The sequence below is a fragment of the Rhodnius prolixus genome, unplaced genomic scaffold (genome assembly GCF_049639745.1).
Source record: "Rhodnius prolixus isolate KJV_2025 unplaced genomic scaffold, Rpr scaffold_9, whole genome shotgun sequence".
In the NCBI taxonomy this organism is placed as follows: domain Eukaryota; kingdom Metazoa; phylum Arthropoda; class Insecta; order Hemiptera; family Reduviidae; genus Rhodnius; species Rhodnius prolixus.
The window spans coordinates 26,197,325-26,219,194 of record NW_027411604.1 but is presented as its reverse complement, the minus strand read 5'-3'; the positions used below and the strand labels follow the sequence as shown (position 1 = coordinate 26,219,194).

Sequence of the window (21,870 nt, the reverse complement as noted above, 5' to 3'; positions counted from 1 at the left end):
TCACAGATGGCGACGCGCCCGAAGCTTTTTACTCTTTGCAGACGACGAGTCGACTGGAAATGAAAAACTAAAGAACAAATAACCATAGTACCGATGAGATTTTAAGAAGAGACCGAGTGGACGAAGCCAAAAGGTAAATAATTTCGATTTATGGTTGATAGTAAGCTGAACTTCTGGAAACAGATTCTGCAGAAGGCGTATAAAGCTGTGCAGGTTTAGTAGTCTAATGGCCAATAACTCCCATTCTGTAATACCAATTTCAATTCTGCTATTCCAGCTCAGTTATTTCAGATTTGTGACACTTCTTGCCTGAGAGAGCTAAGGGCAGTGACCTCTGTGGATGTGGTTGTCAAAAGGCTGGCGAACAGGGAGAAAAAAAGCGCAGACTTTGGAATATTGGCAGGTAAAAATCAAGACCAGCCAGAGAGGCTGACCTTGGGTTGCTGTTTGCAGATACAATCGTTGATGAGGACCGCTGGAATGCGATCTTGCGGAACGATAAGAACCTATGGCAGATGAAAAAGGCGGATCTCGATCGGAATATCATGGTTTTATAGCTTAGATTTCTTTTTTATGGAGCCTTGGAGTGCAGATTATAGGCAAAAACTTAATTTAAACACAAAAAAATATTTACTTCGAATATTTACTGGTTATACTACGATAGTAATAGTTACTGGAAAGCCTACGATTTTATGAACACAAAGAGGTTGGTGGACGAAGCCAAAACTCGGAGTTATGGTTGACAGTAAGCTCAGTTTATAATGTATAAGTCATTTTATTTTTATTTTTACTTTGTTTTTAAAGTTTTTTTTCCTATTAAAAACATATATTTCAACTACTTGATTTGAAAAACAAAAATTCAATATGCAATTTAAAATTACCCAAGTAAAAAATATCAATCTTTATCAATTACAGATTTATGTAGCCTAATCAGAGCTCTAATGGTAGCATTCTCCTCATGTTCACAAATATAATTCATCCTTCGAGCGCAGTCTGTCCCACGGTATTGATATAATTTAGCAGAATTTAAAGCCAAATCAAGACATCTTCCAGTTCCTATAACTGTTTCTCCTGGTCGTTCAGAAGGTTTTTTGGGTAGTACAGGTCTGGCACTATTTGACCAAATCCATAATAGTCCTGGATTCAAGCCACCTGTCCAATATTCATTACCTACGAAACAACGAAAAACATTTTATTTATCATAACTCAATTTGCAATAATATGGATACCATAAATGAATAATTTTACCTCTAAGATGGCTTGATGCTTGAATATATGTAACTACTTCCATAAATTCATCTTTTGATTCTATTTCGATAAGATTTGATCCTAAACTTTTGCACATAGAAGCTGCTGACTTCCAGTTATATTGTCTCTCGCTGAAATGGTAACAGTTTCTGGCCACTCTAGTGAAATTAGCTGGACATGGGTCTAGAAAAATTTTAACTTTATTAGCAAACCAAATAAAAATCATAGCAAAAAAGAAGTTGAAAAAGGAATAAAACAAAATTTCAATAGATTTGAGTATAAAATTAATTTAATTTGTGTATAAAAATACAATCGATTTAGTTTGCTAATATAGCGAACTGCCAGCATATTCTCAGCAATGATTCAATAAAATGATACCCGTATAACAATTTTATTTCCTGCAACCTGTAATTAGCCGAATTTTTTTTAGAGAAAGTACTGCTTGCTACAGATTTTCTACTTCGAGTTTTCCATAGGAAATATACGTTTTGGGACCCCTAATCGTAGATGTGTTTTGAAAATTGATTAATTCCATGTTCTAATGTAAATCGTTAATATTTATTCTTATATATTATGTCGTCATTAATTTGTTTGTGGTACTTCTTCTTCTTATTCTTCTTTGTCTTAGCTCTTATGCCTTTCATTGTCGAGCGGTTTGTGGTACCAAGTATTAAAATTTTAAGAATTAGAATACCAAGGTTAAGGTATACTACAACACATTGCAGGAAAGTGTTGTGGGAAAATCTAAATGTTTCGATGACTAATCGATACGGAACAGTTGTGTGGCTCAATCTAATACATATTATGCTTTTCACAGTCACAATTATTACTCTTAGATCAAATTCGTTCCCAAACTTTAGAAGGCAACTTTGTAAGTGGTCTAACGGTTCTTTGATGTGAAATGATACTGCACAACAACCTTAATTAAGATAAGGTGAGCTAAAATTCCTAGCTTCAAGAAAAAGCGAAAGCGAATTTTCCGAAGGATATTTCCCGCTATTTCCTTGAATATAATAACAGCTGATTCCTTTAAACCTTAAATCAACCAATCACACAAACGTTTGAATAACATTAAGCAATAATAACTTTTGTTTGTATCTTTTCTCCCAGGATTATTCATTTTGTGATTATGAAGGCTTTCTTTTAAAGAGACATATTATTTTATGTTTTTTTAATTACAAGAATGAATTTTTATATGTTTATGGAACACTAAATGTAATACAAGCCATTTGTGTTTTAAGAAGCTGGAAGTAACAAAAGCAAGTTCTTGACAAAGGATCGTTTTCACTTATTCGCGAATTAAAAGTTCAAATATTCGAAATTTAATTTGCATAAAGAAAATATAAATCAATCATAAGTAATTGCGAGAAAGTTAGAGCTTAAGTAGAAAAAAAAAGCAGAACAGGTTAAATAAAACAATTCGTTGCGAATAAAATCTAAATGCTTTCTTTTAAATTTAACGTCAAACGGCTTTTTAAATGCCAGAAGAGAAAGTAAATTTTACACCAACTCTTAGTATTTAGTCCATTTCAATTCGGAGTTTTCGCCTTATTATTTTTATTATTATAATTAAAAATGTGAAAATTAACTTCTTTTGGCCATTTGGCGTTTGTCTTTATTTTCTGAAAATAGTTATTTGTGTTTTGTTAGACAAAGGAAATGGCAAACTTCTAGAAACTATTTTGAGCGATAAACACTAAAAAAAAATTCATTGAAATGACATTTTCGCTTAGCCAATTTTCTTCAAAAAATTTGAAATTTAACTTACATTTTAATTCCTTTTAAATAATTACGCAGGTAATGAGGCTGCTCTTAAATGATACCAGAACTGCCTTCAGAACTATACAATTAAAACTTATAGATCAAAATGTTTTCAATATGGTTTAAATAAAATAGTTGTACCATTTTTCGAGAAAATGTCAAAATAGTGGAAAATTGATTTTGTAAAATAGACCTTCTGGTTGACTGATTTTGTGAAAAAAAATTTTAGTGACACCGATTCGAAATATCAAATTTGAACTTTCTGCGATTTTCCACTTTTGAGTTATCCAGAAATCCCAAACCAATTTGTGAAAACGACTTTTTTTTTTGGATTCAAGGGACCTCTAAATGAATATTTTCGGTAAAAATTTAAAACAGAAAATTTGGACGACCGCAATACTTTCTCTCATTAGTAACAACAGAGCGAGAGAGAGGGAAAACAAACAAAAAGTCAGCAGCAAACTTTAACAAGAAAAATTGTTAGAACCGTTATATACGGTTAAAATAATGAATGAACTGAAAACATTTTACACAACAGGTTGACGACAATGATCGGTGAGTCGGATTGGTTGTTGATTTCAATTAGTAAGTATTATTTTGGACAATTTTTAGTTTTTGGATATTTAACGAAGTTTGTTTTTATAAACATTCCAATACTTGTGAAGTTAAATTGTGTGTATTTTATATGTCAAGACAGTAATAGGCAAAGTATTTTTGTAAGAAGCGTTGTGGTATGTTGGAAAGAAAGCTGTAAAGATTACTGGTTCTGGTTTATTTATTTTATTACCAATTGGTACTGTACATTTCAAAACACCGAATCCAAAATTTCTCAGCGGTAATCTTTCTTAAAATTTGTTTAGAATGATTAATATTCTCAATTGTCATATTAGGTGCTACCTTAATTCAATAATATCTAAAGAATACCTTGTTTTTTTTTGAAATAGCTTCTGGAAAAAATAAGTTAAAATAGTCTTGGTAAAAGTGAACATAATTAAACATATCTACTTTAGTGCTTTCCATACAAATCTGTGTACGCTGTTTTTGTAAATATGCAGCATAACTTGTTTTAAAAAATATCAAAATTAGGAATAAACAAATACCTTGCCTTTTAATGGCAGACCCTTCCATCACATGATAGATAAGTTCTTCCGTTCTTCGTAATCGCTTCTCCATCGCGTCCATTCTATACGCTAACTTTTCAATTGCATTCAACAGGTACACATCTGTTTCACTGATCTAACATAGTTGTTTTCATTTATAAAAAAAAGTAAATAGAAAGAATTTCTAAAAGTAGTTTTTTAAATTACTTATTAAAATATTACCTCTTTATTAGAGCCTTGTGATGCGTTATTTTCTCCTGGTCTGTTCACAATCAACTTAGTATTTGTATAAATATTATGAGTTGGATTTTTCACAACCCTCTCTGTTCGTGCTTCTTCTTCAAATACTTTTTCAATAAATGGATTTAAACTTAAAAATTCGGTGAAATTTGCTGTAAAATAATGTAATTAATTTCATGGAAATATCATTACAATAAAATTTATCGTATATTTATTTCTACATACCATCATTTGCATTAATTTTATTTATGCAAGTTAATAATAAAGAAAAAAATATGTAAATTTGTGTTTTCCGCGCACTATCCCTCCACATTTTCAAATGGTGTGTCTGCTTTGCAGTCAATTAATAATAAAATTCGAAAAAATAAATAAAATTCAAATAACAGCTAATTAGAGTTGAGATAAATTAGTTATGCCTATGCAAACTTGGCTTATACAAAAGAAAAATAAACATTTTCCATGAATGATACGGTTAACGTGAGAGATTTTAACTAACTGCTACCAGTATAGTAGAAAGTTGGTCCCATTTTTAATTCTTAGTACGCAGTAGTGGGGTGTTGTTTGTACCAGGATGTTTGTACATTGGAGATGACTTCTGTAACAGCCAACGAATTCATTGCATTCCTGTAACAGTATTTATTTAAAAGCATTTTTTTTATTCAGCATTGTTTTTAAAAACATAAAAACCTGTGTGAGCACTTACACAACTTTCACTTACTGCAGTTCTAAAAGTTTCTAATGTTGCTAAATGTTCCTTGTATTCTCTACAACATGAAGGAAATTTTAAAGGAAAGTGGCGTGCAAGAAGTTTCCTAAATCAATGTTCTAATATGACTTTTACTAAAATGTACAAAGAATGTATAAACAATGTACAAAAAATTGGTTGGCTTCTGTCAAAAGAGTCGCCAAAAACCGAAAACAATATTTAGTAAAGATGCTCCTCCAATCCAAAAATGATTCCGTTGTAATAGTAATAAAGGCAATAAAATAAATTCAACAGTAAATTGAGCATAAAAATATATAAAGTGGAAGATCCAGAAGTAAAAAATGAACTTATTTGAATTACTTCTGTCACTGAGGAATAAAGAAAAATCATGATGGGTAATTTTAATGTAGTTAGTCAATAAAACTCCAAAACATATTTTCTTGTCAGATGTAGATTTTATAAAAAGTAAGTAACTAAAAAGAATGCACCATTTGAAAAATAATAGTGTCAGAAAATGAAGACAATTTCTACTTAAAATTGCATAAGACCTCGGGGAATCCCTAGTAAATGATTCAACATTGATTACTAGCTTTAGACAAAATACAGTCTTTAAAACTGGCCCTTGACTTATTTTTAAATTTTAAAGATGAATGTTAATGAAGAAAGTGGGAACTGTTATTTCCCCCCCCCCCTCAGGATAGAGCAGAATCGATTTGATGGTGTCAAAAGGTTCTTTTTTTGAGAGTTTTTTTTCAATCTGAAGTCTGAAAATGTTTTCTTTTTACTCTTAATATGTTCTTTTCTGTTCACCAGTTTTGACATGCATCTCTTGTAGAATAAGGGCTCGGGAACCTTTTATCTCCAGGACTTATAGTCAAAGCTCAAATAGATTAAGGAATGTATCAGAGCAGACGATACACTTCTGGGTCTTTCGTGCAGTTTAGAAGCAGTTAATTGATTTCACTGCTTGGTTCGAAAACATATGTGCAAAAGTTTCATGCAATCCTTAAGAATTTATTTTAACGAAATATGAATAATTGTAAATTTACTAATTTATCTATTAAATTTTGTAGTTTTAGTTTTTTTTTTTTATTGTGTTAGATTTAGTTTCTACAAAAATATTGAAACAGAAATTAATTTACAAGTAGGATTAGTTTTAGATTTACCGACTGTTACATGTTACATAAATAATGGAACATATAACAGAAAAAAGAAGTCCTCGGCGTTAAAGTTGGTGACTCACAGTCCAAAAAGGCCCTTGAAATAAATAATACTTATTCTAAGAAAGTGGAAAGTAGGAATTATATGGGTAAATGAAATAAATCAATCCAAAATTATTCCTATTAATATAAAAGAGATTTATTTTAAATAACGTCAAATATTATCCATTATTCTCACAAGTCTTATGTACATTTATATAATATTTACATTAAAAATTTATTGCAAAAAAATTGTTAACAGACCAACTATATACAAAAGCTAAATAAAAAAATAAAATAAAATAAAAGCTTCTTTGCTAGGTTTAACTTAAATTCTAAATGCATATTTTTAAACTATATAGTTAAGTAATAATTCATATACACTAGCTAACTACTTAAATGTTTTATTTATGTATTTTTAGAAAGACATTATTTAGTTATCAAAAGATATTTATTTGGTTTCAATAAAATATAGGATATAGACTAAAAATTTGTAATCAATTATATCAAATTTTTGTATTCAATATTAGTATCAAGTATTTTAACAAAAACAAAATAAATAAATAAATACGAATGTTATTAATAATACAAAATATAATTTTTTTTTAGATTTTTTTTTTCAGCTTGAGTTATTTTTTATTATTTAAAGAACAGGCACCCAGTGGTAACAGTTTGCAGTAATAATTGGCGTGGACAAAAAAATAAATAAATAAATGAAAAAAAGAAATCCTAATTAAATTTTCAGTGCTATGAAGAGCATATAATTAAATGAGAATTTCATTGGAAAAAGTCGAGAATTCAACAGCGTAAGTAATTTTTTGCCGAAACAGCCAACTAGTTATTTTGAGATACTTAAAATTACTTTAGTTTCCCATTAGCTGCGTAAATAATAACCCCAAATTTATAATTGAACACCTATTTTGATTTAAAACTTGTCCCATTTGATCATAAACTTTTTTATAAGCAGCAACAATCTCTGGTTCATACTTCATTGGTTTACGTGTGGCCTTATTTATGTCAAACATATGTGAATAATAACACAATTGGTTGTACAGTTGAAAGCTAGTGATCTGTTGAGCGGAAAAAAAAAAAATAAATAAACAAAGGTAAAAAAAGTAGAAGCAAGAAGGTAGAAATAAGGAACGAGAAAAAAAATTCTTAACGGGCAAATGAAGGTTTAATGAGTCCTATTCTCTATAAAGCATTTCTCAAACATTCTCACCGAGTTTGTTGTGTAAGCGATGAAAGAGGTCGGTAATGTCACAAACTTATTGCAAAAGAGTTACTGTAAAACATTATGAACACGGTTAATTCGTAACACGGTTTAAGTTTAAGTATTAAATATTGATGCCTTTAAATTCTATAATAAGTAACATGTTTAAAAAATGGACCAAAGCCTTAACGAGACCCAGGAGTCATTCGTGTTGAACTCACAATCGCTACTTCTGATTGCCACATATACACACATAAATATTTATAATAAAAATAATCATACTTACTTCTCTGCGCATTGAACCTTGCCCACATTTTTGACAGATTGGATATGCTTTTTCAAATTTTGGATTAATAACGTTAGTACGGTAATCACAAGTCGCATCTTCACAACGTAACCAACCCTAAGAATAACAGAATAAATTGTTGTAATAAGTTGCTGTAACAATGGGGTTTTATCAAGTTTTCTATTACCTCTGAATATTTTTGTATGTGGGCTCGAACTTTGAGATGCAGTTTATTCTGAATCATAGGCATATATTCAATTGGTCTTAATGTGCATTCACGGTTAGTACAATGTTCCAAAAATAGCAATTCTACTCCATTGTCCTGGAAATAAAAATAAATATTCTTGTTAGTGTCAGGCAAAAATCCAGAATTCTAATAAGTTTAATATCAAAGAAATCCAGGTATCTTAACTAAGCATAATACTTGTTTTTAAAGCTTTCTTTACAAATCTCAACCTGTCTTGAGGATGGGAATTTTTACCACATCTATATTAAAAGAAGGTATTCCGAAACGCTTTAGAAATGCACACCAGTAAAAGGAATAAAACAAAAACAAATAACTCAATTTTAAAGCAATTCCTCTAAAGTCAATTACCCCCAAAGTTTTAAAACTAAATTTGCAAGTAGTCTGATTAGAAAAAGCCAATACTAAAAACGGAAATCTAAACCGATTATGTTAACCGTCTTTGACCGATAGTTCCATGTTCGATTGCCCAATAGGCTCAATTTTAAAATCTGAAAGAGGGTTTCAGCTTTACCTGTAAAGAAAGGTTATTTTTGATAAAATAATAGTATTTCGGCTTGCGGCAAGCTAGCTGGGGTGTAAGAATGGAATTCTTCGGCAGGGCTGTGCAAGTAGCTTCCTAGTGTTTCGAACGAATAGAAGGTGAAAAATTTTCCTAAACTTTATGTTGCGGTGTTAAGGTACGCTTCTCAGAAGTGACAAAGCTCTTGTTTTCATATCCTAATTATTTTATTACCAGAATTGAACTGCTGACTGACTGAGCGGAGATTGGAGCATTTTTTCTGTACTTTATTTCAGAAACGATTTATTATTATTTTTAAACATAAATCTTCATTTAAGAGAATGGGCAGGGTTGGAATATGTTTAAAAATAACACTCACTCATAGATAGCCCTTCCTACTTTCTCTCACAGTAGTAAGAAAAAGAAAAAATTCTTGAATGAAAAAAGTAACAATTTCATTATTTTAAAAATATCAGAATGCTTACCAGTTTCCTGAGAGGATGATCAATAATGTTCTCTGTATTACAACCCTCCCTTTTACAAGTAAAAGAAAACCTATTAAAACAGAAAAAATAAACATTTAATCATTTTAAAAATTATAACAATTTAATATATTTAACAAAAAATGCAATAAATTTTACACACTTTTCACAATCCTTAAATTTTTCCTCATCTTTTTTACCGAATATATTTTCATCTTCGTCCACATCACCGGAGTCTTGTACTTGTCTTTTGTATTTGGTAGGATCAAGGCCTGTAAATTTTAGATTATCAATTTCATATTTATTTTTTTTATTTAATTTTATTGAAGAGATGTTGTCACCCGAATCTTTTTAGTGCACCCGCCTTTGCATAGTGGTGTTCTCGTTACAGTAAACACCGTCTAGCACCGAACAATGAGCTGTCAGGATTCCAGTGAAGAGAAAATCTAAGAGCAGCTAGATGATCTCGAACACAGACTTCCGTGTGGAATGCGGTGCAACCACTTATCTAACCTCTTCCCGGCTAATTATCTATACATATGATTTACTTATTTCATTTAAGTGTTTCAAGATCTAAGTCACTAAGAAGTCTTCTCAATGTTCTTCATGTTATTCTCTGATCGGAGAAAAAGCTACTTATTCAGGAATAGTCCAGAATTTGGAATTTAAAACATAAAAATTGATCTTCGTACCACTTTGCAGCCTAAATAGGTGAATAGCGATTATCTGAGTCTAGAATAAAGTTCGTTCAGATACAAATTTATTTACCTTCACTCTTTTTCTATAGTTGGGAGTAAAAGCATACGGCAAACTCACATAATAATTAATTCACTCAGAAACAAAGCTTAAATGAGAAAGGTTTAGTAGACACACTACTTAGAAACGTTCGCAGGGAACAGTTATCTTTTCTGCAATATTCGATTATAAAGTTAGATAATAATGTAAAGAATTAATGAGAAAAAGTTATACCTAAACACCGAGCAATTGTGGCCGCATCTGTTCCTTCAATAGGATCACAAAGTCTGGCTATGACAGGATGTATCTGCTGTGATAGATAGTATTCTAAGTCTACAGACAAATTGTCGTTTGACTTTAATTCATCTATGTGATATGCTCTCTGAGTTGCAGGATTATTTGTACCATCCTATAAAAAAATATTAGTATTTATTTAAGATTTTATCAAGTATAATAGCTCTTTTAAAATCATTAATAATGTCTAACCTGGCAAATCACATAAGAAACAGTGTCACCTTGTTTGAATTTTTTTGAAGAGGATTTATTAATTCTTAAGGCAACTTGCACATGTGGCAAAGCTTTTGAATCAACATATTCTTCTGGTGGTTTTGTCAGCTGCTTAGTTACTGTTAATAGGGTCAAAGGTACTTTGCCTGCTTCAAGATCTTGGCGTATGTTCTCTAGATAACCATGTATACTTTCTACCCGATCATCTCTACTCTGATCAGATAATATTTGCTTCAAAACAAACCTGAAGAGATGTACAACTTACTAACTCACCCTAAGTAAATTCCTAACGAATTAATTTTTTTAAAAAAATCTTACTTTCCAGCTTCGGCAGAGATTTGTGACCAATCTCTTCGTACAATATCCAGTCCTTTCATTTCACGTTTTTCAAATAATTCCCCGTTTGGTAATTTTATTATTGATACTGCTGCATATTTTTTCTTTTTTAAAAGAAGCATATATTTGAAAACTCCATCAATATCCAATTCTACTTGTTTGTAACATTTGTTAACCTCAGCTTTTATCTAAATTAATAAATAAAACAAAATTTATATTACCAATATCCTTCATAGTTTTTAATGACTGAATCATGAAGAAAAATGATCATTTCAGTCATAATTTTTGTATTATTCTTTGCCAAGCTTTTGATCTAGGGACTAGGTCATCTTCAGAGCTTATAGATGTACCTTAGATGTACAATGTAAAACAAAAATATAATCGTTAATAGCATAAACCCTGAAGATGACCTACACCCTAGATCGAAAGCTTGGCAAAAAATAATACAAAAATTATGGCTGAAATTGAAAATAATTTCTTTCTTTGTAATTAATATTTGTATTGAGTTTTTATACATACAAAGCGGCGCACCCAGATTTTTTTCGAGAGGGAAGTTTGGTTTAGTAACTATCTAATATCTTTTATTTTTATCCTAGGACGCATGTTTATTGATCTCAGTCTGTTATCGGACATTCATCCAATATCAGAGATAGATTAAATCAGTTTGTTGTAGAGATTTCGACTTCACTTGTTTCCACCAGGCACATGGCGTATGTTTACTATGCTATTACACCAGAAAGGTCGAGAGGCCATTCGCATGATCTTGTATGGCCTTGGGAGACTGAGTAAAAACTTGCAACGCATGAGCCTGTAGATGGATAGCCTGTGTATGTTGGTTATAAAGCAAAAAAAAAAGCACTACATAACGAATTGTATAATTTTTTTCAGAGTGAAGATGATACTTTTGAGGATAAAAGTTATATCTTCAACCTTTACTCTTCGTCCTTCTCTTTCACTAATCAAACTAACAGGAATGGAGGGATCCCACAGTATCTCCCGGAGTCGCAGTAGCTAACTGGTCAATCCCTACCGAATTCAAAGAAATTTTAATTTACGTCAAATTTTCAGATTAGAGAATTATGATATGAACGATTCTGAATAGACAACACTGCTCAGGTTTTTCCTATATTCTCAGGGGGGAGGGTAAGTTATCATTAAATTCATCCCTGAATGCGCCTATGTATATAAATTAAATTTTACAAACCTTACGACCAATTTGATAAACTTGATCATACTGTTTTGTTTTAGTATTTATCATAATTGAATCTGTATCTCCGTATATTACATCATAGCCGTAACTTTCCACCATTTTCTTTGTATTCAGTAATATTTCTCTACCTTTGGCTATTAACAAAAATGTCATTAAAGTTATTTCATTTTTTCACATGCTAACACTCTCTTACCGATTTATAGTATAGCTGTGAATGCAACAAAAATCTGTCTAAATTGCAAAACGTGCCATGTAAAAAAGATATGTTACCTGTTACCAAAGCAGCAAGTGGTTTGGCATAAAATCTTGAATGGGCGAATCCCAAACAACCATACATACTGTTTGCAGTTAATTTCAAGGCCATTTGTCTAATATCATACTAGAATAGGAAAACAATATTGTATAATTTAATAGAAAAATAGAATTATTTTTTAACAGGGCAGTCTTTAGATAGTGAGCTTTCTTGAGTGACATAAATCAATTTTCATATTATTACAAGATAAAAAATTACCTGTGCCTTTTGTTCAGGTGTTAAAGTACTATCCTTTTTCAAAATTTCTTTTACACCTTTACGACTTTCAACAAGTTTCCTAATTTCTGTTGGCAATATTCCTTGATCAACATTTTCATTTGGAAAGTGCTTATTGTAAGTATCAGTGAAGGAATCTTCCTAGCAAATGCAGAAGTAAAATTTAAATTTAATAAGACAAAATGATGTGAAAATTTATCGTAAATATTACAATGATTCTAATTAATATACCATTGTTATCTGATAAACTGGAATAGTTGTGAAACAAATATTATACTCTTGTATGATGCTTGGGTAAAGCGAATTAAAATCCATAAGGAGTATAAGGTCGTCATAGAACCCAACTTTAGGATCAAGTACCAGGCCGCCAGCATAAGATGGCTTTTTTCTTGAAGATTTACCATTTAGAGTTTCTACATTTACACCCTCTCCTAAATCCAGTTCTTCCTTTATTAACATAGAAATTGAAATGACACCTTTACTAATGTTTTGGGTTTTCTAATTAGATGAAATGTAGCTTAGCTCTCTCAATCCTACTCACTCCAGGCGTGTTTTAATGAGTGACACTAAAGTAATAGCAACTTTAACATTTCACCTTTTTAATGAAAGATAAAATTCTCAAACGTTCATTAAAAATTAAGACAACACTAGCAATGAGTTTAATCTATCAATAACTCAGTTAAAATAGATAATTTTGTATACTTTCAACATCTTTGTGTACAAAATTCATCGAAACCTTGTTCTTAGGCGAATCTAAACTATTTGAAAACCCATGTGTAAATGTGAGAGAAATTAGTTCAGAAGGGCGTGAAAGAAAATTAAAAACAAATATAAATATAACTTTAAAAGTAAGGGAAGAGAAACTACTATCAAGTTGTCTTTTTATTTATTTTTCCTACTAATTTTTTTTACCTTTCGACCAAAGGACTAGATCATCTACAGGACTCGGCTATGAAAATGTGATTGCTTAGAAGAGCGCACCCGGCGGGAAGAAATTGAGGCAGGTACTACGCATTGTTACCTAGGTTGTGAAACATCGCTGCCAGAATTTATTACAATTGAGTTTACACAAAAAGAAAAGTTTCTCAGTCCAAAAATGACTTATTCTAGATCCAGAGCCCAAAAAAAAATCTACTTATGTAAAATTTGTATGAAAATAATTAAAACAAAAATTTACCTTTGCCACATTTTTCTTGAACTCCTTATCTGGCAAAATGTAATCTTTGCTATGAAATGCATGTAGCAGAAGAAATTCATTCCTCTCAGATCTTCCACCCATTAATGTCCGAGATATCACATTACCTAAAATAAGTAAATGAGGAGACATTTGCAAAGTTATTTTCATCCAGGACAATATAATTATTCTTTGTTCTGTCGTTATTTTCATTTTCGTACCTGCAATATTGGTAATTTGAAGAGCCAGAGGAAAAATGTTAAGTTCAAAAAATATTCTTAAAATATAAGAAGCATCACTCATTAAATGCCAAACTGCATCCGTTAAGGTACCACCATTGCTGGCATCAAAGCAAAGTTAAAACAATTTTGTAATTAAAAAAAGGAAAAAAAAGTAAAAGAAATTAAACTAACCAAAAAGCATATCTAAATTCTTCATCAGAGAGTTCAGTTCTTTTTCCTTCTTTAAAATGAAGTACCTAACAACAAAAAGAAATATAAATGGATTTTTTTTTACAGATACTATACATACAAACACACTTTAATCACAATAAAACATCATTTACGTTTTGGCAAAGAGTGTCTAGATCGTAACTCCTTGATCTGATCAGTTCTTTAGCGGATATCTTTACATCACAGAGAAGTCGTCCGGTTAAGGCAATTTTTTCTATTTGACCCCTTCCCTAAAAATCAATTAATTTTTATTTTCGATATTCCTAGGCTATCAACATGTACAACATTAGCATTAAAAAACAACAACATGAAATAATTCTATTCAAATAGGATTCGCATTATCCGGTAGGACTCTTTCCTTAAACACAACCAAAAAAATACAATTGAAAAACGACCACTTAAGCCTACATAGTTTTAATACAATGCTAAAATAAAAACATTACGAGGAAGAAATGATTTAAGGAATAACATTTGTTTAGTGGCGCTAATGTCCATAGACGTCGATGCGCCGGCCAAAAAAAAACAAAAAAAAAAAAAAACATTTGTTTAGTTCAAGTGTTTAATGTTTTTTATATAGATATACATAAATAATTAATTCCGAAAGGTTCTTTATACACCTAAAAGGTAGTTTGTACACCTACGATGTGGACTTATTTGACAGCAATTCTAAGATAGGTATGAAGCAAATAATTAAGTAAGATGAAGCAAATAAGTAAGTTTGAAGAGACTTTAGCTTTAAATACCTTGGAAGACGGAATGACAGATCTTTTCAAACGACTCAGGCGAGACCAATTAGGTACTTTATGAAGTGAAAGCCTGCTCACTAATAATTCGATAGTGTAACCAGAAAGATCATGACCCACAATTATATCAGCATCTATCTTGTACAACTTTGTGAGCAAATAATTAAGTAATGCTCTTTCTGAATCCATCTTATGCACGTTAGTCTTTTTAAAATTCTGTAAAGCACCATTTAAATCATATGGCCAAGGAATATCTGATGGCCTAGAAAGAACTGTTGAGAAAAATAAAACAAAAAATACGATGATGAACAAAAACAACATTACTGATTCAAAATAAATTATTGCTTACCACAAAAATGCTGATTAAATAATCTTTCTGGAGTTGGTTGGTCAACAGAATAAGTATGGTTAACCAAACAAGCTACAGCAACAACTTCGCTCTGTCGACTCTTCGGGTTAAACACCATTTGCGGAAGCAGTGTAGCTAATACCAAAGGAGGAATACTTAATGCACTGTTGTCCTTTACATAAGTAACGTAAGAAGGTTTATTGCACATTACCTGAAAAAACAATTCTCACACTCACACAAAAACTTCATTGCATTTTGTAGAATTGTAGCAAAACCTTCGCGGACACTCTGTTAACTGTTGATTAATAACAGCTTACCTCTACTTTGCACCAACTAACTGATGTGATGGATGGTTCAGGATGAGATATCTCAATCCATCCTGGCCCTTTGATTGATCTCTGTAAAAGAAGTAACTCCAAAAATGACGTCCTAGTACCAAATACATGTGAAAATGTCTCCCCCGTTAAGTTAACCGGTAAGGGTTGACAGTTAGCCTAAAAAAACAAAATACACAATAATACTTCAATTTAACTAAAATCATCAGTGAACAAAGTTAAATACAGTAAAAACTTACCGGATATTTGACTTCTAAATATTCTGATTCAATTGGTATGTCTTCTTTACCAAAAGCGTATTTCTTAACTGATTTTCTCGATTTAAATTGTTTAATCTTATATTTCTGTGTAATTTTTGAGTTGAATTCTTCATAAACATCAGACATTGTTACATCTTCGCCATTTTCTTTCTATTTCAAATTTATTGATTATTATTGGTGTATAACAATGTTTCAATAATACATTTATACAGTCCAAATAATGAGTAAGACTCTGGCTTAAATGATTCGACTCATACACATACATCCGCAATGTATTCAACAGAATTACCTTTGCAGTTCCTCTAGTCTTACTTACTTCCGAGCAAGGCCAGTTTTTACTGTTCTAAACCATTACTAAATATGGTTGTAAGAACTGGGTCGTTGTGCTTAATCAAGAGAATTACCGTAAACAGAAGACTAGTTTCTGCGGTACCAATAAGAGCATACTAAACATCTTCAGTTCAACCCGCAGTGCCTGTGGATGCTGGTTGATATTTAATGTCACAGAAGAGGAGGAACACCCGGGACCTGTTGGAAGGAATCGGGAGGGAAGTAGCTAGAAGCCATTACATGATGAGTTAAGAGGAGCTGAGAGCTGCGGCAGGTGGACTCAGACTCTAATCGAGACTCACTCTAAGCTTGACATGGTAAGTAGGCAGGAAACACTGCGGGTTTATTATTTTCTCATATAATTTCATACAGGCCGTGGGTTTTTTATCTCATACAGTATAGGTTAGGGCAAGTGAGAGATGTGTCGGATATCTACGGATACTTCGCTACAGATGCTTCGTATCATACCTTTTTGTGAAAGTTGGTCGCTGGAAAGGAGAGGTGGCCGAAATTGGCTGATAATGCTGGAGACGGTAGCAAGGATCGTTGGAACAAGGTAGCGACCATTGTCCAGACGGTAATGCTTAGAAAGAAAGCAGAGTTGGACAGATGTCTAGGTCCTCCAAATGATGAGTTTAATTTAGGGTAGGAGGAGCCTGACTGGACGATTTTAAAGATTCGGTTCACAGCGGTTCCAGGGTAGGCAAAAGCCTGTGGAGAGAAGGGCTTAAGTTTTTAAGTCCCACCCATGTTTGCAAAGCTCATCCCCCTTAATTATAGCAAAATTAAAGAATTAATTAAATAAATTAAAAAATAATAAACAGCTAAACATGTTTAAGTATTTTGGGAAGGTTTCAATAATTTTGAATGTTTGCTGAACTGTAATTATCTTACAATGTAGTTTATTGTCTAGTAAATAAAAAACTTACCCTTTCTTTTGGAAGAAGATATATTTGCCTATCAATATTCTTTACTATTACGCAACAGCTAACATAGGTTTCTACCGAAGGGACCCACAACTTTCCAAATAGAAACACAGTTCCTGGTTGAGTGTACATCTCTTCATTAGCGTCCCAATAATAAAATCTTAATACCTAGCGTAAATATTACTATTTCAGACAATTTAAAAAGAAATAAATACAAAAAATAGTTTCAATTTATGAATACTAACCTCTTCACCATTTTCTTTTTTTAATAAAGGTAATTTAGATCTATCAATGTTAACCGAATTTGGACCATTATCAGTTACTTCAAATGATTCATCCCAATTTATGTTACCATCATTTCTTTCTAAGTTTTCTTCCTTTATCAAAGCAATTTGTGGTATTTCTGGTTTCGCAATATTATTTTCTTGCTTAGTATCAACTTCATAATCATCGGTAAAATCTATATCACAATCATTGTCCCATTCTTCGTAATCGTCAACTTTTTCTTCTTTTATTTTGGTTATTAATGGTTGAGAAACAAGTTTCTCAACATCAACATGATTTGCTTTAGGACTGACTGAAATATTATCCATGTTGTCTACGTCTATTGTTTCTTGCTTGATTTCTTTATTCAATAATATGACAGGAACTGGTTTGGGTTGTGCCTTCGGAATCGTTGGTCTGCAAGCTTTATCCCATTCTTCATTATCTACTTTTATTACTCTAAAGGGGCAAATGAAAACATTATAATTTAATAAAATAACGGGTTATTACAAGATCCGTCATTATTTCAATCAATTAGAATTCAGAACCTCAGAAAAAGTTAAATTAACGTTTAACGTTCTGTAATTGTTCCAATTAATAAAGTTAAATTCTGATTCAGGAGTAAATGGGAATAGTGGAATAATTCAAAAGCTGATGGAACTACAGTTTTCTTGTAAAAAAAATTGTAGCACAATTTTCCCTCCTTATTTTTAAAAGCTACGCGCTTTTTTAATACTTGATATTTTAGTGATTGCAACAATTAATATTTCTTAAAAATTTGATGTCTTATTTAAGGGCGATTTTAAGCTGTACTAACGAATGATAAAATTAGTGAAGTTCTCTTTATTCTAATTTTTTCCTAATTCTCTTAAAACCTATAACTTATAAAGAAACTCACTTCGTAGGCTCATTCGTTATTTTCCTGGCTGGTTTTATGACGGTTGAATTAGGATTCTGCGAACGATTATTTGAGGTTACATTTACATCTAGTTCACAAATCAAATCTCCAAGGATGTCATCTTCTTCAAGCTTTATAGCAGACTAAAAACGATAAAAACTACTGTTTAGGCAAACTATAGCTAATTAAAGAAATTTTATTTTTCTAGTTCTAGTAGCAACAATGATGCCAGATATTTAAAAAATTAAAACATTATTTGATTTCAGAAAATTGGTTTTGTCAATTTTGGAAAGAACTTCTTAGAAATAATCCTGAAACACAGCTGAAAGTAAAATGAACTAATTTACACGATTTCCTACGATAAAAACAAAACAGTCATTCAATTCCCTAAAGCTGCACAACAATAGAAACAAGAAATCTAAGCTTCTGTCTGCTACGAGCAGTCCATCAACATCTTAAAAATTTAATTGTGAATTATAACGTATTAAGGTTATATTCACTATAACCATATTGTTCACTAAAAATACGTTATGATCTGTTTTACATTGGAACATGGAACTTGCGTACTTTTATAGAGTAGGAGTCTTGAGGAATAAAAAACAGAAGTCTGTAAAATTAATGTGGAAATCCTGGTCATCCAAGAAGCAAAATGAACCAAGTCAAGCAAACCTGATGAACCAATATTCAAATTTTTTAAATGAAATATAAAATTATTCCATTTATAATAGTAATAAAGAAAGCCACGAATTCTGCAATGAATTCCTGGTAAATCGATTCTGCAAACTAAAAATCAAAGATCAGTTTGTAATGCAAGCATGGTTAATGCTTCCCTCAGAAGAAAGTGTGGGAGAATAAAAAGATGACTTTATGACCAGCTATAAAAAGCGTTAGAAGGATGTGACAATGGTGGCAATGAGTAAGTCTTCCTACACAAGAATGTACACAAGCAAACTTGGCACTCGATTCCATGACAATAATTCAGATGACCGTATCCTCATACCAACCAGATACTATAGCAATGTGAATGATTTCTCAAAGAACCGTTCAATAACTCAGACCATTTTCTCATAATGTTGAAGATAAGGAAATGGATTAAACGCTTAAATAAGTAGCATTAAATAAGTTTATCAAAAGCTAGATTATTATAAAGCTAGTACATTGCTATTTCCGGCTCTCTCTCTTTTGAATGATTAATGAGCAAAAAATAAATAAATGAATAATAAGGTTATTTATGTGGATTTTGGAAATTCTAACTAAAACTATGAGATAAAAATGACGATTGATCACCTCTTTCCTCTTTTTAGCAGGCATCCCTGCCAACATATTCCTTATATTCCCTTTTTTTGAGATTGGTCCCAAATCACGTGACCTCTTCTTACCGGTGATGACGGTTTTAGATTTTTCGATCGACTCCTCATCCAAATCATCATCAAATATTTCCCTCCCATCCTCGATATATCCATTTCCGCCTAGAAAATTAAAGTAGCAATAATGATAATAAATAATAAAAGAAAAGAACTTTCCACTCTTTGATGAAAACATTAACTTTTCAAACTGCCAACAACGCAGGCTTTAAACATTAAATAATTAATAATAAATCAATAAATAAAAAAATCGGATGAAACATTTTTGGGATACCAAAGGCGCTGACTGATCTTAAAAGATCAAACTCAACTCTATTTGATCTAAATAAATAGCGTTTAAAATCTTTGCAACGAAACGTGGTATATATTACATAAATCAAACAAGATGGTGAATAACAAACATCCAAATGTAAAAAATAATCTTAAAATAATTAAGATTTAAATTGAAGCTTATAATTTTACTCACCATCATCAACAATCCAGTCATCTTCTTGTCTGGATAAAACTGTTTTAGTGTACTCTTTCTCATCAACCTCCTCATAAACATTTTCTAATTCTCCTATGTCGTATTTATTCTTTTTACCACTTTTACGAGTATTTCGCATTCTTTCTAGAATCTCCAGTTTCTTCTGTTTAGCGGAAGAACATCTTTTAGGTCTCCCTTAATGTTTCCAAAAATTTAATTAAATTTAAATACTGACAAATAAAATATTTAAGTGGAAAAGTTATTAACAAGATTAATATTTTTTTAAAATACCTTGAGGTGTTTCAGGTATCTCCTCCGTGTCCATGGGTAAAATATTCAGAATTTAAAATTATAAGTTCAAAAGAATCTAGTGTAATATTCACAAGTAAATTCACATCACATGAACTACAGTTTTGGCGGGACCTGCAATTAACGCGCCCATAAGTCAGTGTTGTCTCCTAACCTATTGAAATTATTATGTAAAATTACAGCAAATGAACAAATGAATTTTAAAAGCAAGTTTTGTTTACTTAATTAAAATAATTGAAAATACTTAATTGTGTGGTTTTTATTTTTTAAGTAATTGGAGGGGGGTTCCTATAATTTTAGTCTACAAATCACTTGGAAAGGGTATAATCCGTTGGTTGGGGAAGCATACTTAATAGCGTAGTTAATGAGGCAAAACGTTGATCTCCAACTCATTCAATTTTTTGATGATAATTTTTGAAAGATGATTATAGACGTAGTCAATAAAAAGCAACAGAATTTGACCCCTTCTTTTGACCAAAATAGGTGCCCTTGTGTACTCTCTCTATGGGCTATACCAAGGGTTAAAGGAGTCCAAGCCAAATTATTCTTAGGGTACAATATAAGTTTTAGGCCAATTTATTCTCCAGCGGTGGTAATGGGTTCAGATTAATTCATAACTCTCAGGGCAGATGATTACACAGAATACACAGAACTGTATTTCATTGGTAGGATTTGTTGAGTGTTATTCAAGAATGACTTAATATTCTGTTGAGGGTTTATCTTGGTCTGGAAATTAAGTAAGAAAGCTAACTGACTCAAATATTAAACTACAAACATAAGGAATTTTATTATTTTAATCAATAAAAATTGTAGAGTTCCAAAAATTTAAGAGGGTAAATCAGAAATGAAAAATTTTGTGCTGGACAATTTTGAGTAAGAAAATCATTAATTATCGACGGATAGAATACATCTAGGATTATAATATCCCAAAATTGGTGAACAAAAAACAAAAATAATAATAATAATGAAACGAGTAATGTAGAAGTGATTTTTCAGTGGTAGAAAACTTTGGATTTCTGTAGAAGCGGCTAGTTCTTTGAAAGTTTGAGTTGTGATACCTACCATAAATGTAATAAAAGATTAAACAGAGAAAAGGTACTGAGATCAGAAATAGATATTAGCTTTTGTAGACACTACAAACAAATAACTTGGGAAATTGGAGCTTTAGACCTGATAAAATTAACCAATTTTACTGCTGACCGAAATTCAGAAAGAACTCAGTATCCCATATTCTTTTTGGCTTATCCCACTTGACTAGCAGTCCAGATTTCTTGTGGGATAATCAGAATATGTCATAATTCATTAATACAAATCATCCGCAAAATAAAGTGAAGGACACATCCAAATGTGAGAAATATCGAAAGATCAGAGAAATATAATTTGTATAAAACACACCCAAGATGGGAATCTTGAGGAACTCCGACAATGTAGAAATGCTATTAATCCTAGTCGGAGCCAAGGCATCATTGAAGGAATCCTTACTATTCTAATAGTTGAGTAGTGTAGCAAGTTGGCCTCATTACATAAATTTTTATTAGTCAAATTTTGAACACACTATAGCTTATTAAAATAAGCTTTTTATATGAAAAATCTTTTTAAATATTTATTAACTTTCTTCATATCTCTCATTAATTATAAAAGTTAGTTGAAGAGATACCGCTATTCATCTCAATGCTTCCATTGTATTTTATTCCTTAATTTT

General features: G+C 31.3%; 2 protein-coding genes across 4 annotated transcripts; both read right to left on the bottom strand.

The window, feature by feature from the left end:
• Positions 1 to 755: 755 nt before the first annotated feature.
• Positions 756 to 4,808, bottom strand: LOC141454017 (uncharacterized). The gene is made up of 5 exons (XM_074127756.1): positions 4,575 to 4,808; positions 4,332 to 4,501; positions 4,110 to 4,245; positions 1,249 to 1,431; positions 756 to 1,170 (listed from the first exon to the last, which is right to left on the bottom strand). The coding sequence occupies exons 1-5, from the start codon at positions 4,660 to 4,662 to the stop codon at positions 896 to 898; spliced, it is 852 nt and encodes a 283-aa protein (XP_073983857.1). The 5' UTR covers positions 4,663 to 4,808; the 3' UTR covers positions 756 to 895.
• Positions 4,710 to 20,286, bottom strand: PolA1 (DNA polymerase alpha catalytic subunit). 3 transcript variants are annotated; one of them, XM_074127742.1, is made up of 27 exons: positions 20,151 to 20,286; positions 19,860 to 20,054; positions 19,317 to 19,498; positions 18,030 to 18,172; positions 17,113 to 17,590; positions 16,871 to 17,035; positions 15,591 to 15,761; positions 15,334 to 15,510; positions 15,017 to 15,227; positions 14,668 to 14,939; positions 14,038 to 14,154; positions 13,886 to 13,950; positions 13,694 to 13,812; positions 13,476 to 13,600; positions 12,530 to 12,745; positions 12,281 to 12,439; positions 12,040 to 12,148; positions 11,764 to 11,903; positions 10,542 to 10,747; positions 10,203 to 10,467; positions 9,951 to 10,125; positions 9,145 to 9,253; positions 8,985 to 9,054; positions 7,941 to 8,075; positions 7,754 to 7,870; positions 5,053 to 5,113; positions 4,833 to 4,973 (listed from the first exon to the last, which is right to left on the bottom strand). In XM_074127742.1, exons 1-26 carry the CDS (start codon positions 20,182 to 20,184, stop codon positions 5,075 to 5,077), a joined length of 4,194 nt encoding a protein of 1,397 aa, XP_073983843.1. In that variant the 5' UTR covers positions 20,185 to 20,286; the 3' UTR covers positions 4,833 to 4,973; positions 5,053 to 5,074. The 3 variants fall into 3 exon arrangements, with proteins under 3 accessions (XP_073983842.1, XP_073983843.1, XP_073983841.1); XM_074127741.1 differs by lacking the exon at positions 5,053 to 5,113 and having other exon boundaries at positions 4,710 to 4,973; XM_074127740.1 differs by lacking the exons at positions 4,833 to 4,973; positions 5,053 to 5,113 and adding an exon at positions 6,911 to 7,324.
• Between the last annotated feature and the right edge of the window lie 1,584 nt (positions 20,287 to 21,870).

Bases quoted from the DNA above. Each gene is read 5' to 3' on its own strand.
- LOC141454017 (XM_074127756.1), bottom strand. From the start codon at position 4,662: ATGTGGAGGGATAGTGCGCGGAAAACACAAATTTACATATTTTTTTCT. The intron at 4,502-4,574 runs GTATGTAGAAAT...ATTATTTTACAG, and splicing joins TAAAATTAATGCAAATGATG to CAAATTTCACCGAATTTTTA. The intron at 1,171-1,248 runs GTAAAATTATTC...GTTGTTTCGTAG, and splicing joins AGCATCAAGCCATCTTAGAG to GTAATGAATATTGGACAGGT.
- PolA1 (XM_074127740.1), bottom strand. From the start codon at position 20,184: ATGGACACGGAGGAGATACCTGAAACACCTCAAG. The intron at 10,748-11,763 runs GTTTGTAAAATT...TTATTAATTTAG, and splicing joins TTTATCAAATTGGTCGTAAG to ATAAAAGCTGAGGTTAACAA. The intron at 10,468-10,541 runs GTAAGATTTTTT...ACATCTCTTCAG, and splicing joins ATCTCTGCCGAAGCTGGAAA to GTTTGTTTTGAAGCAAATAT.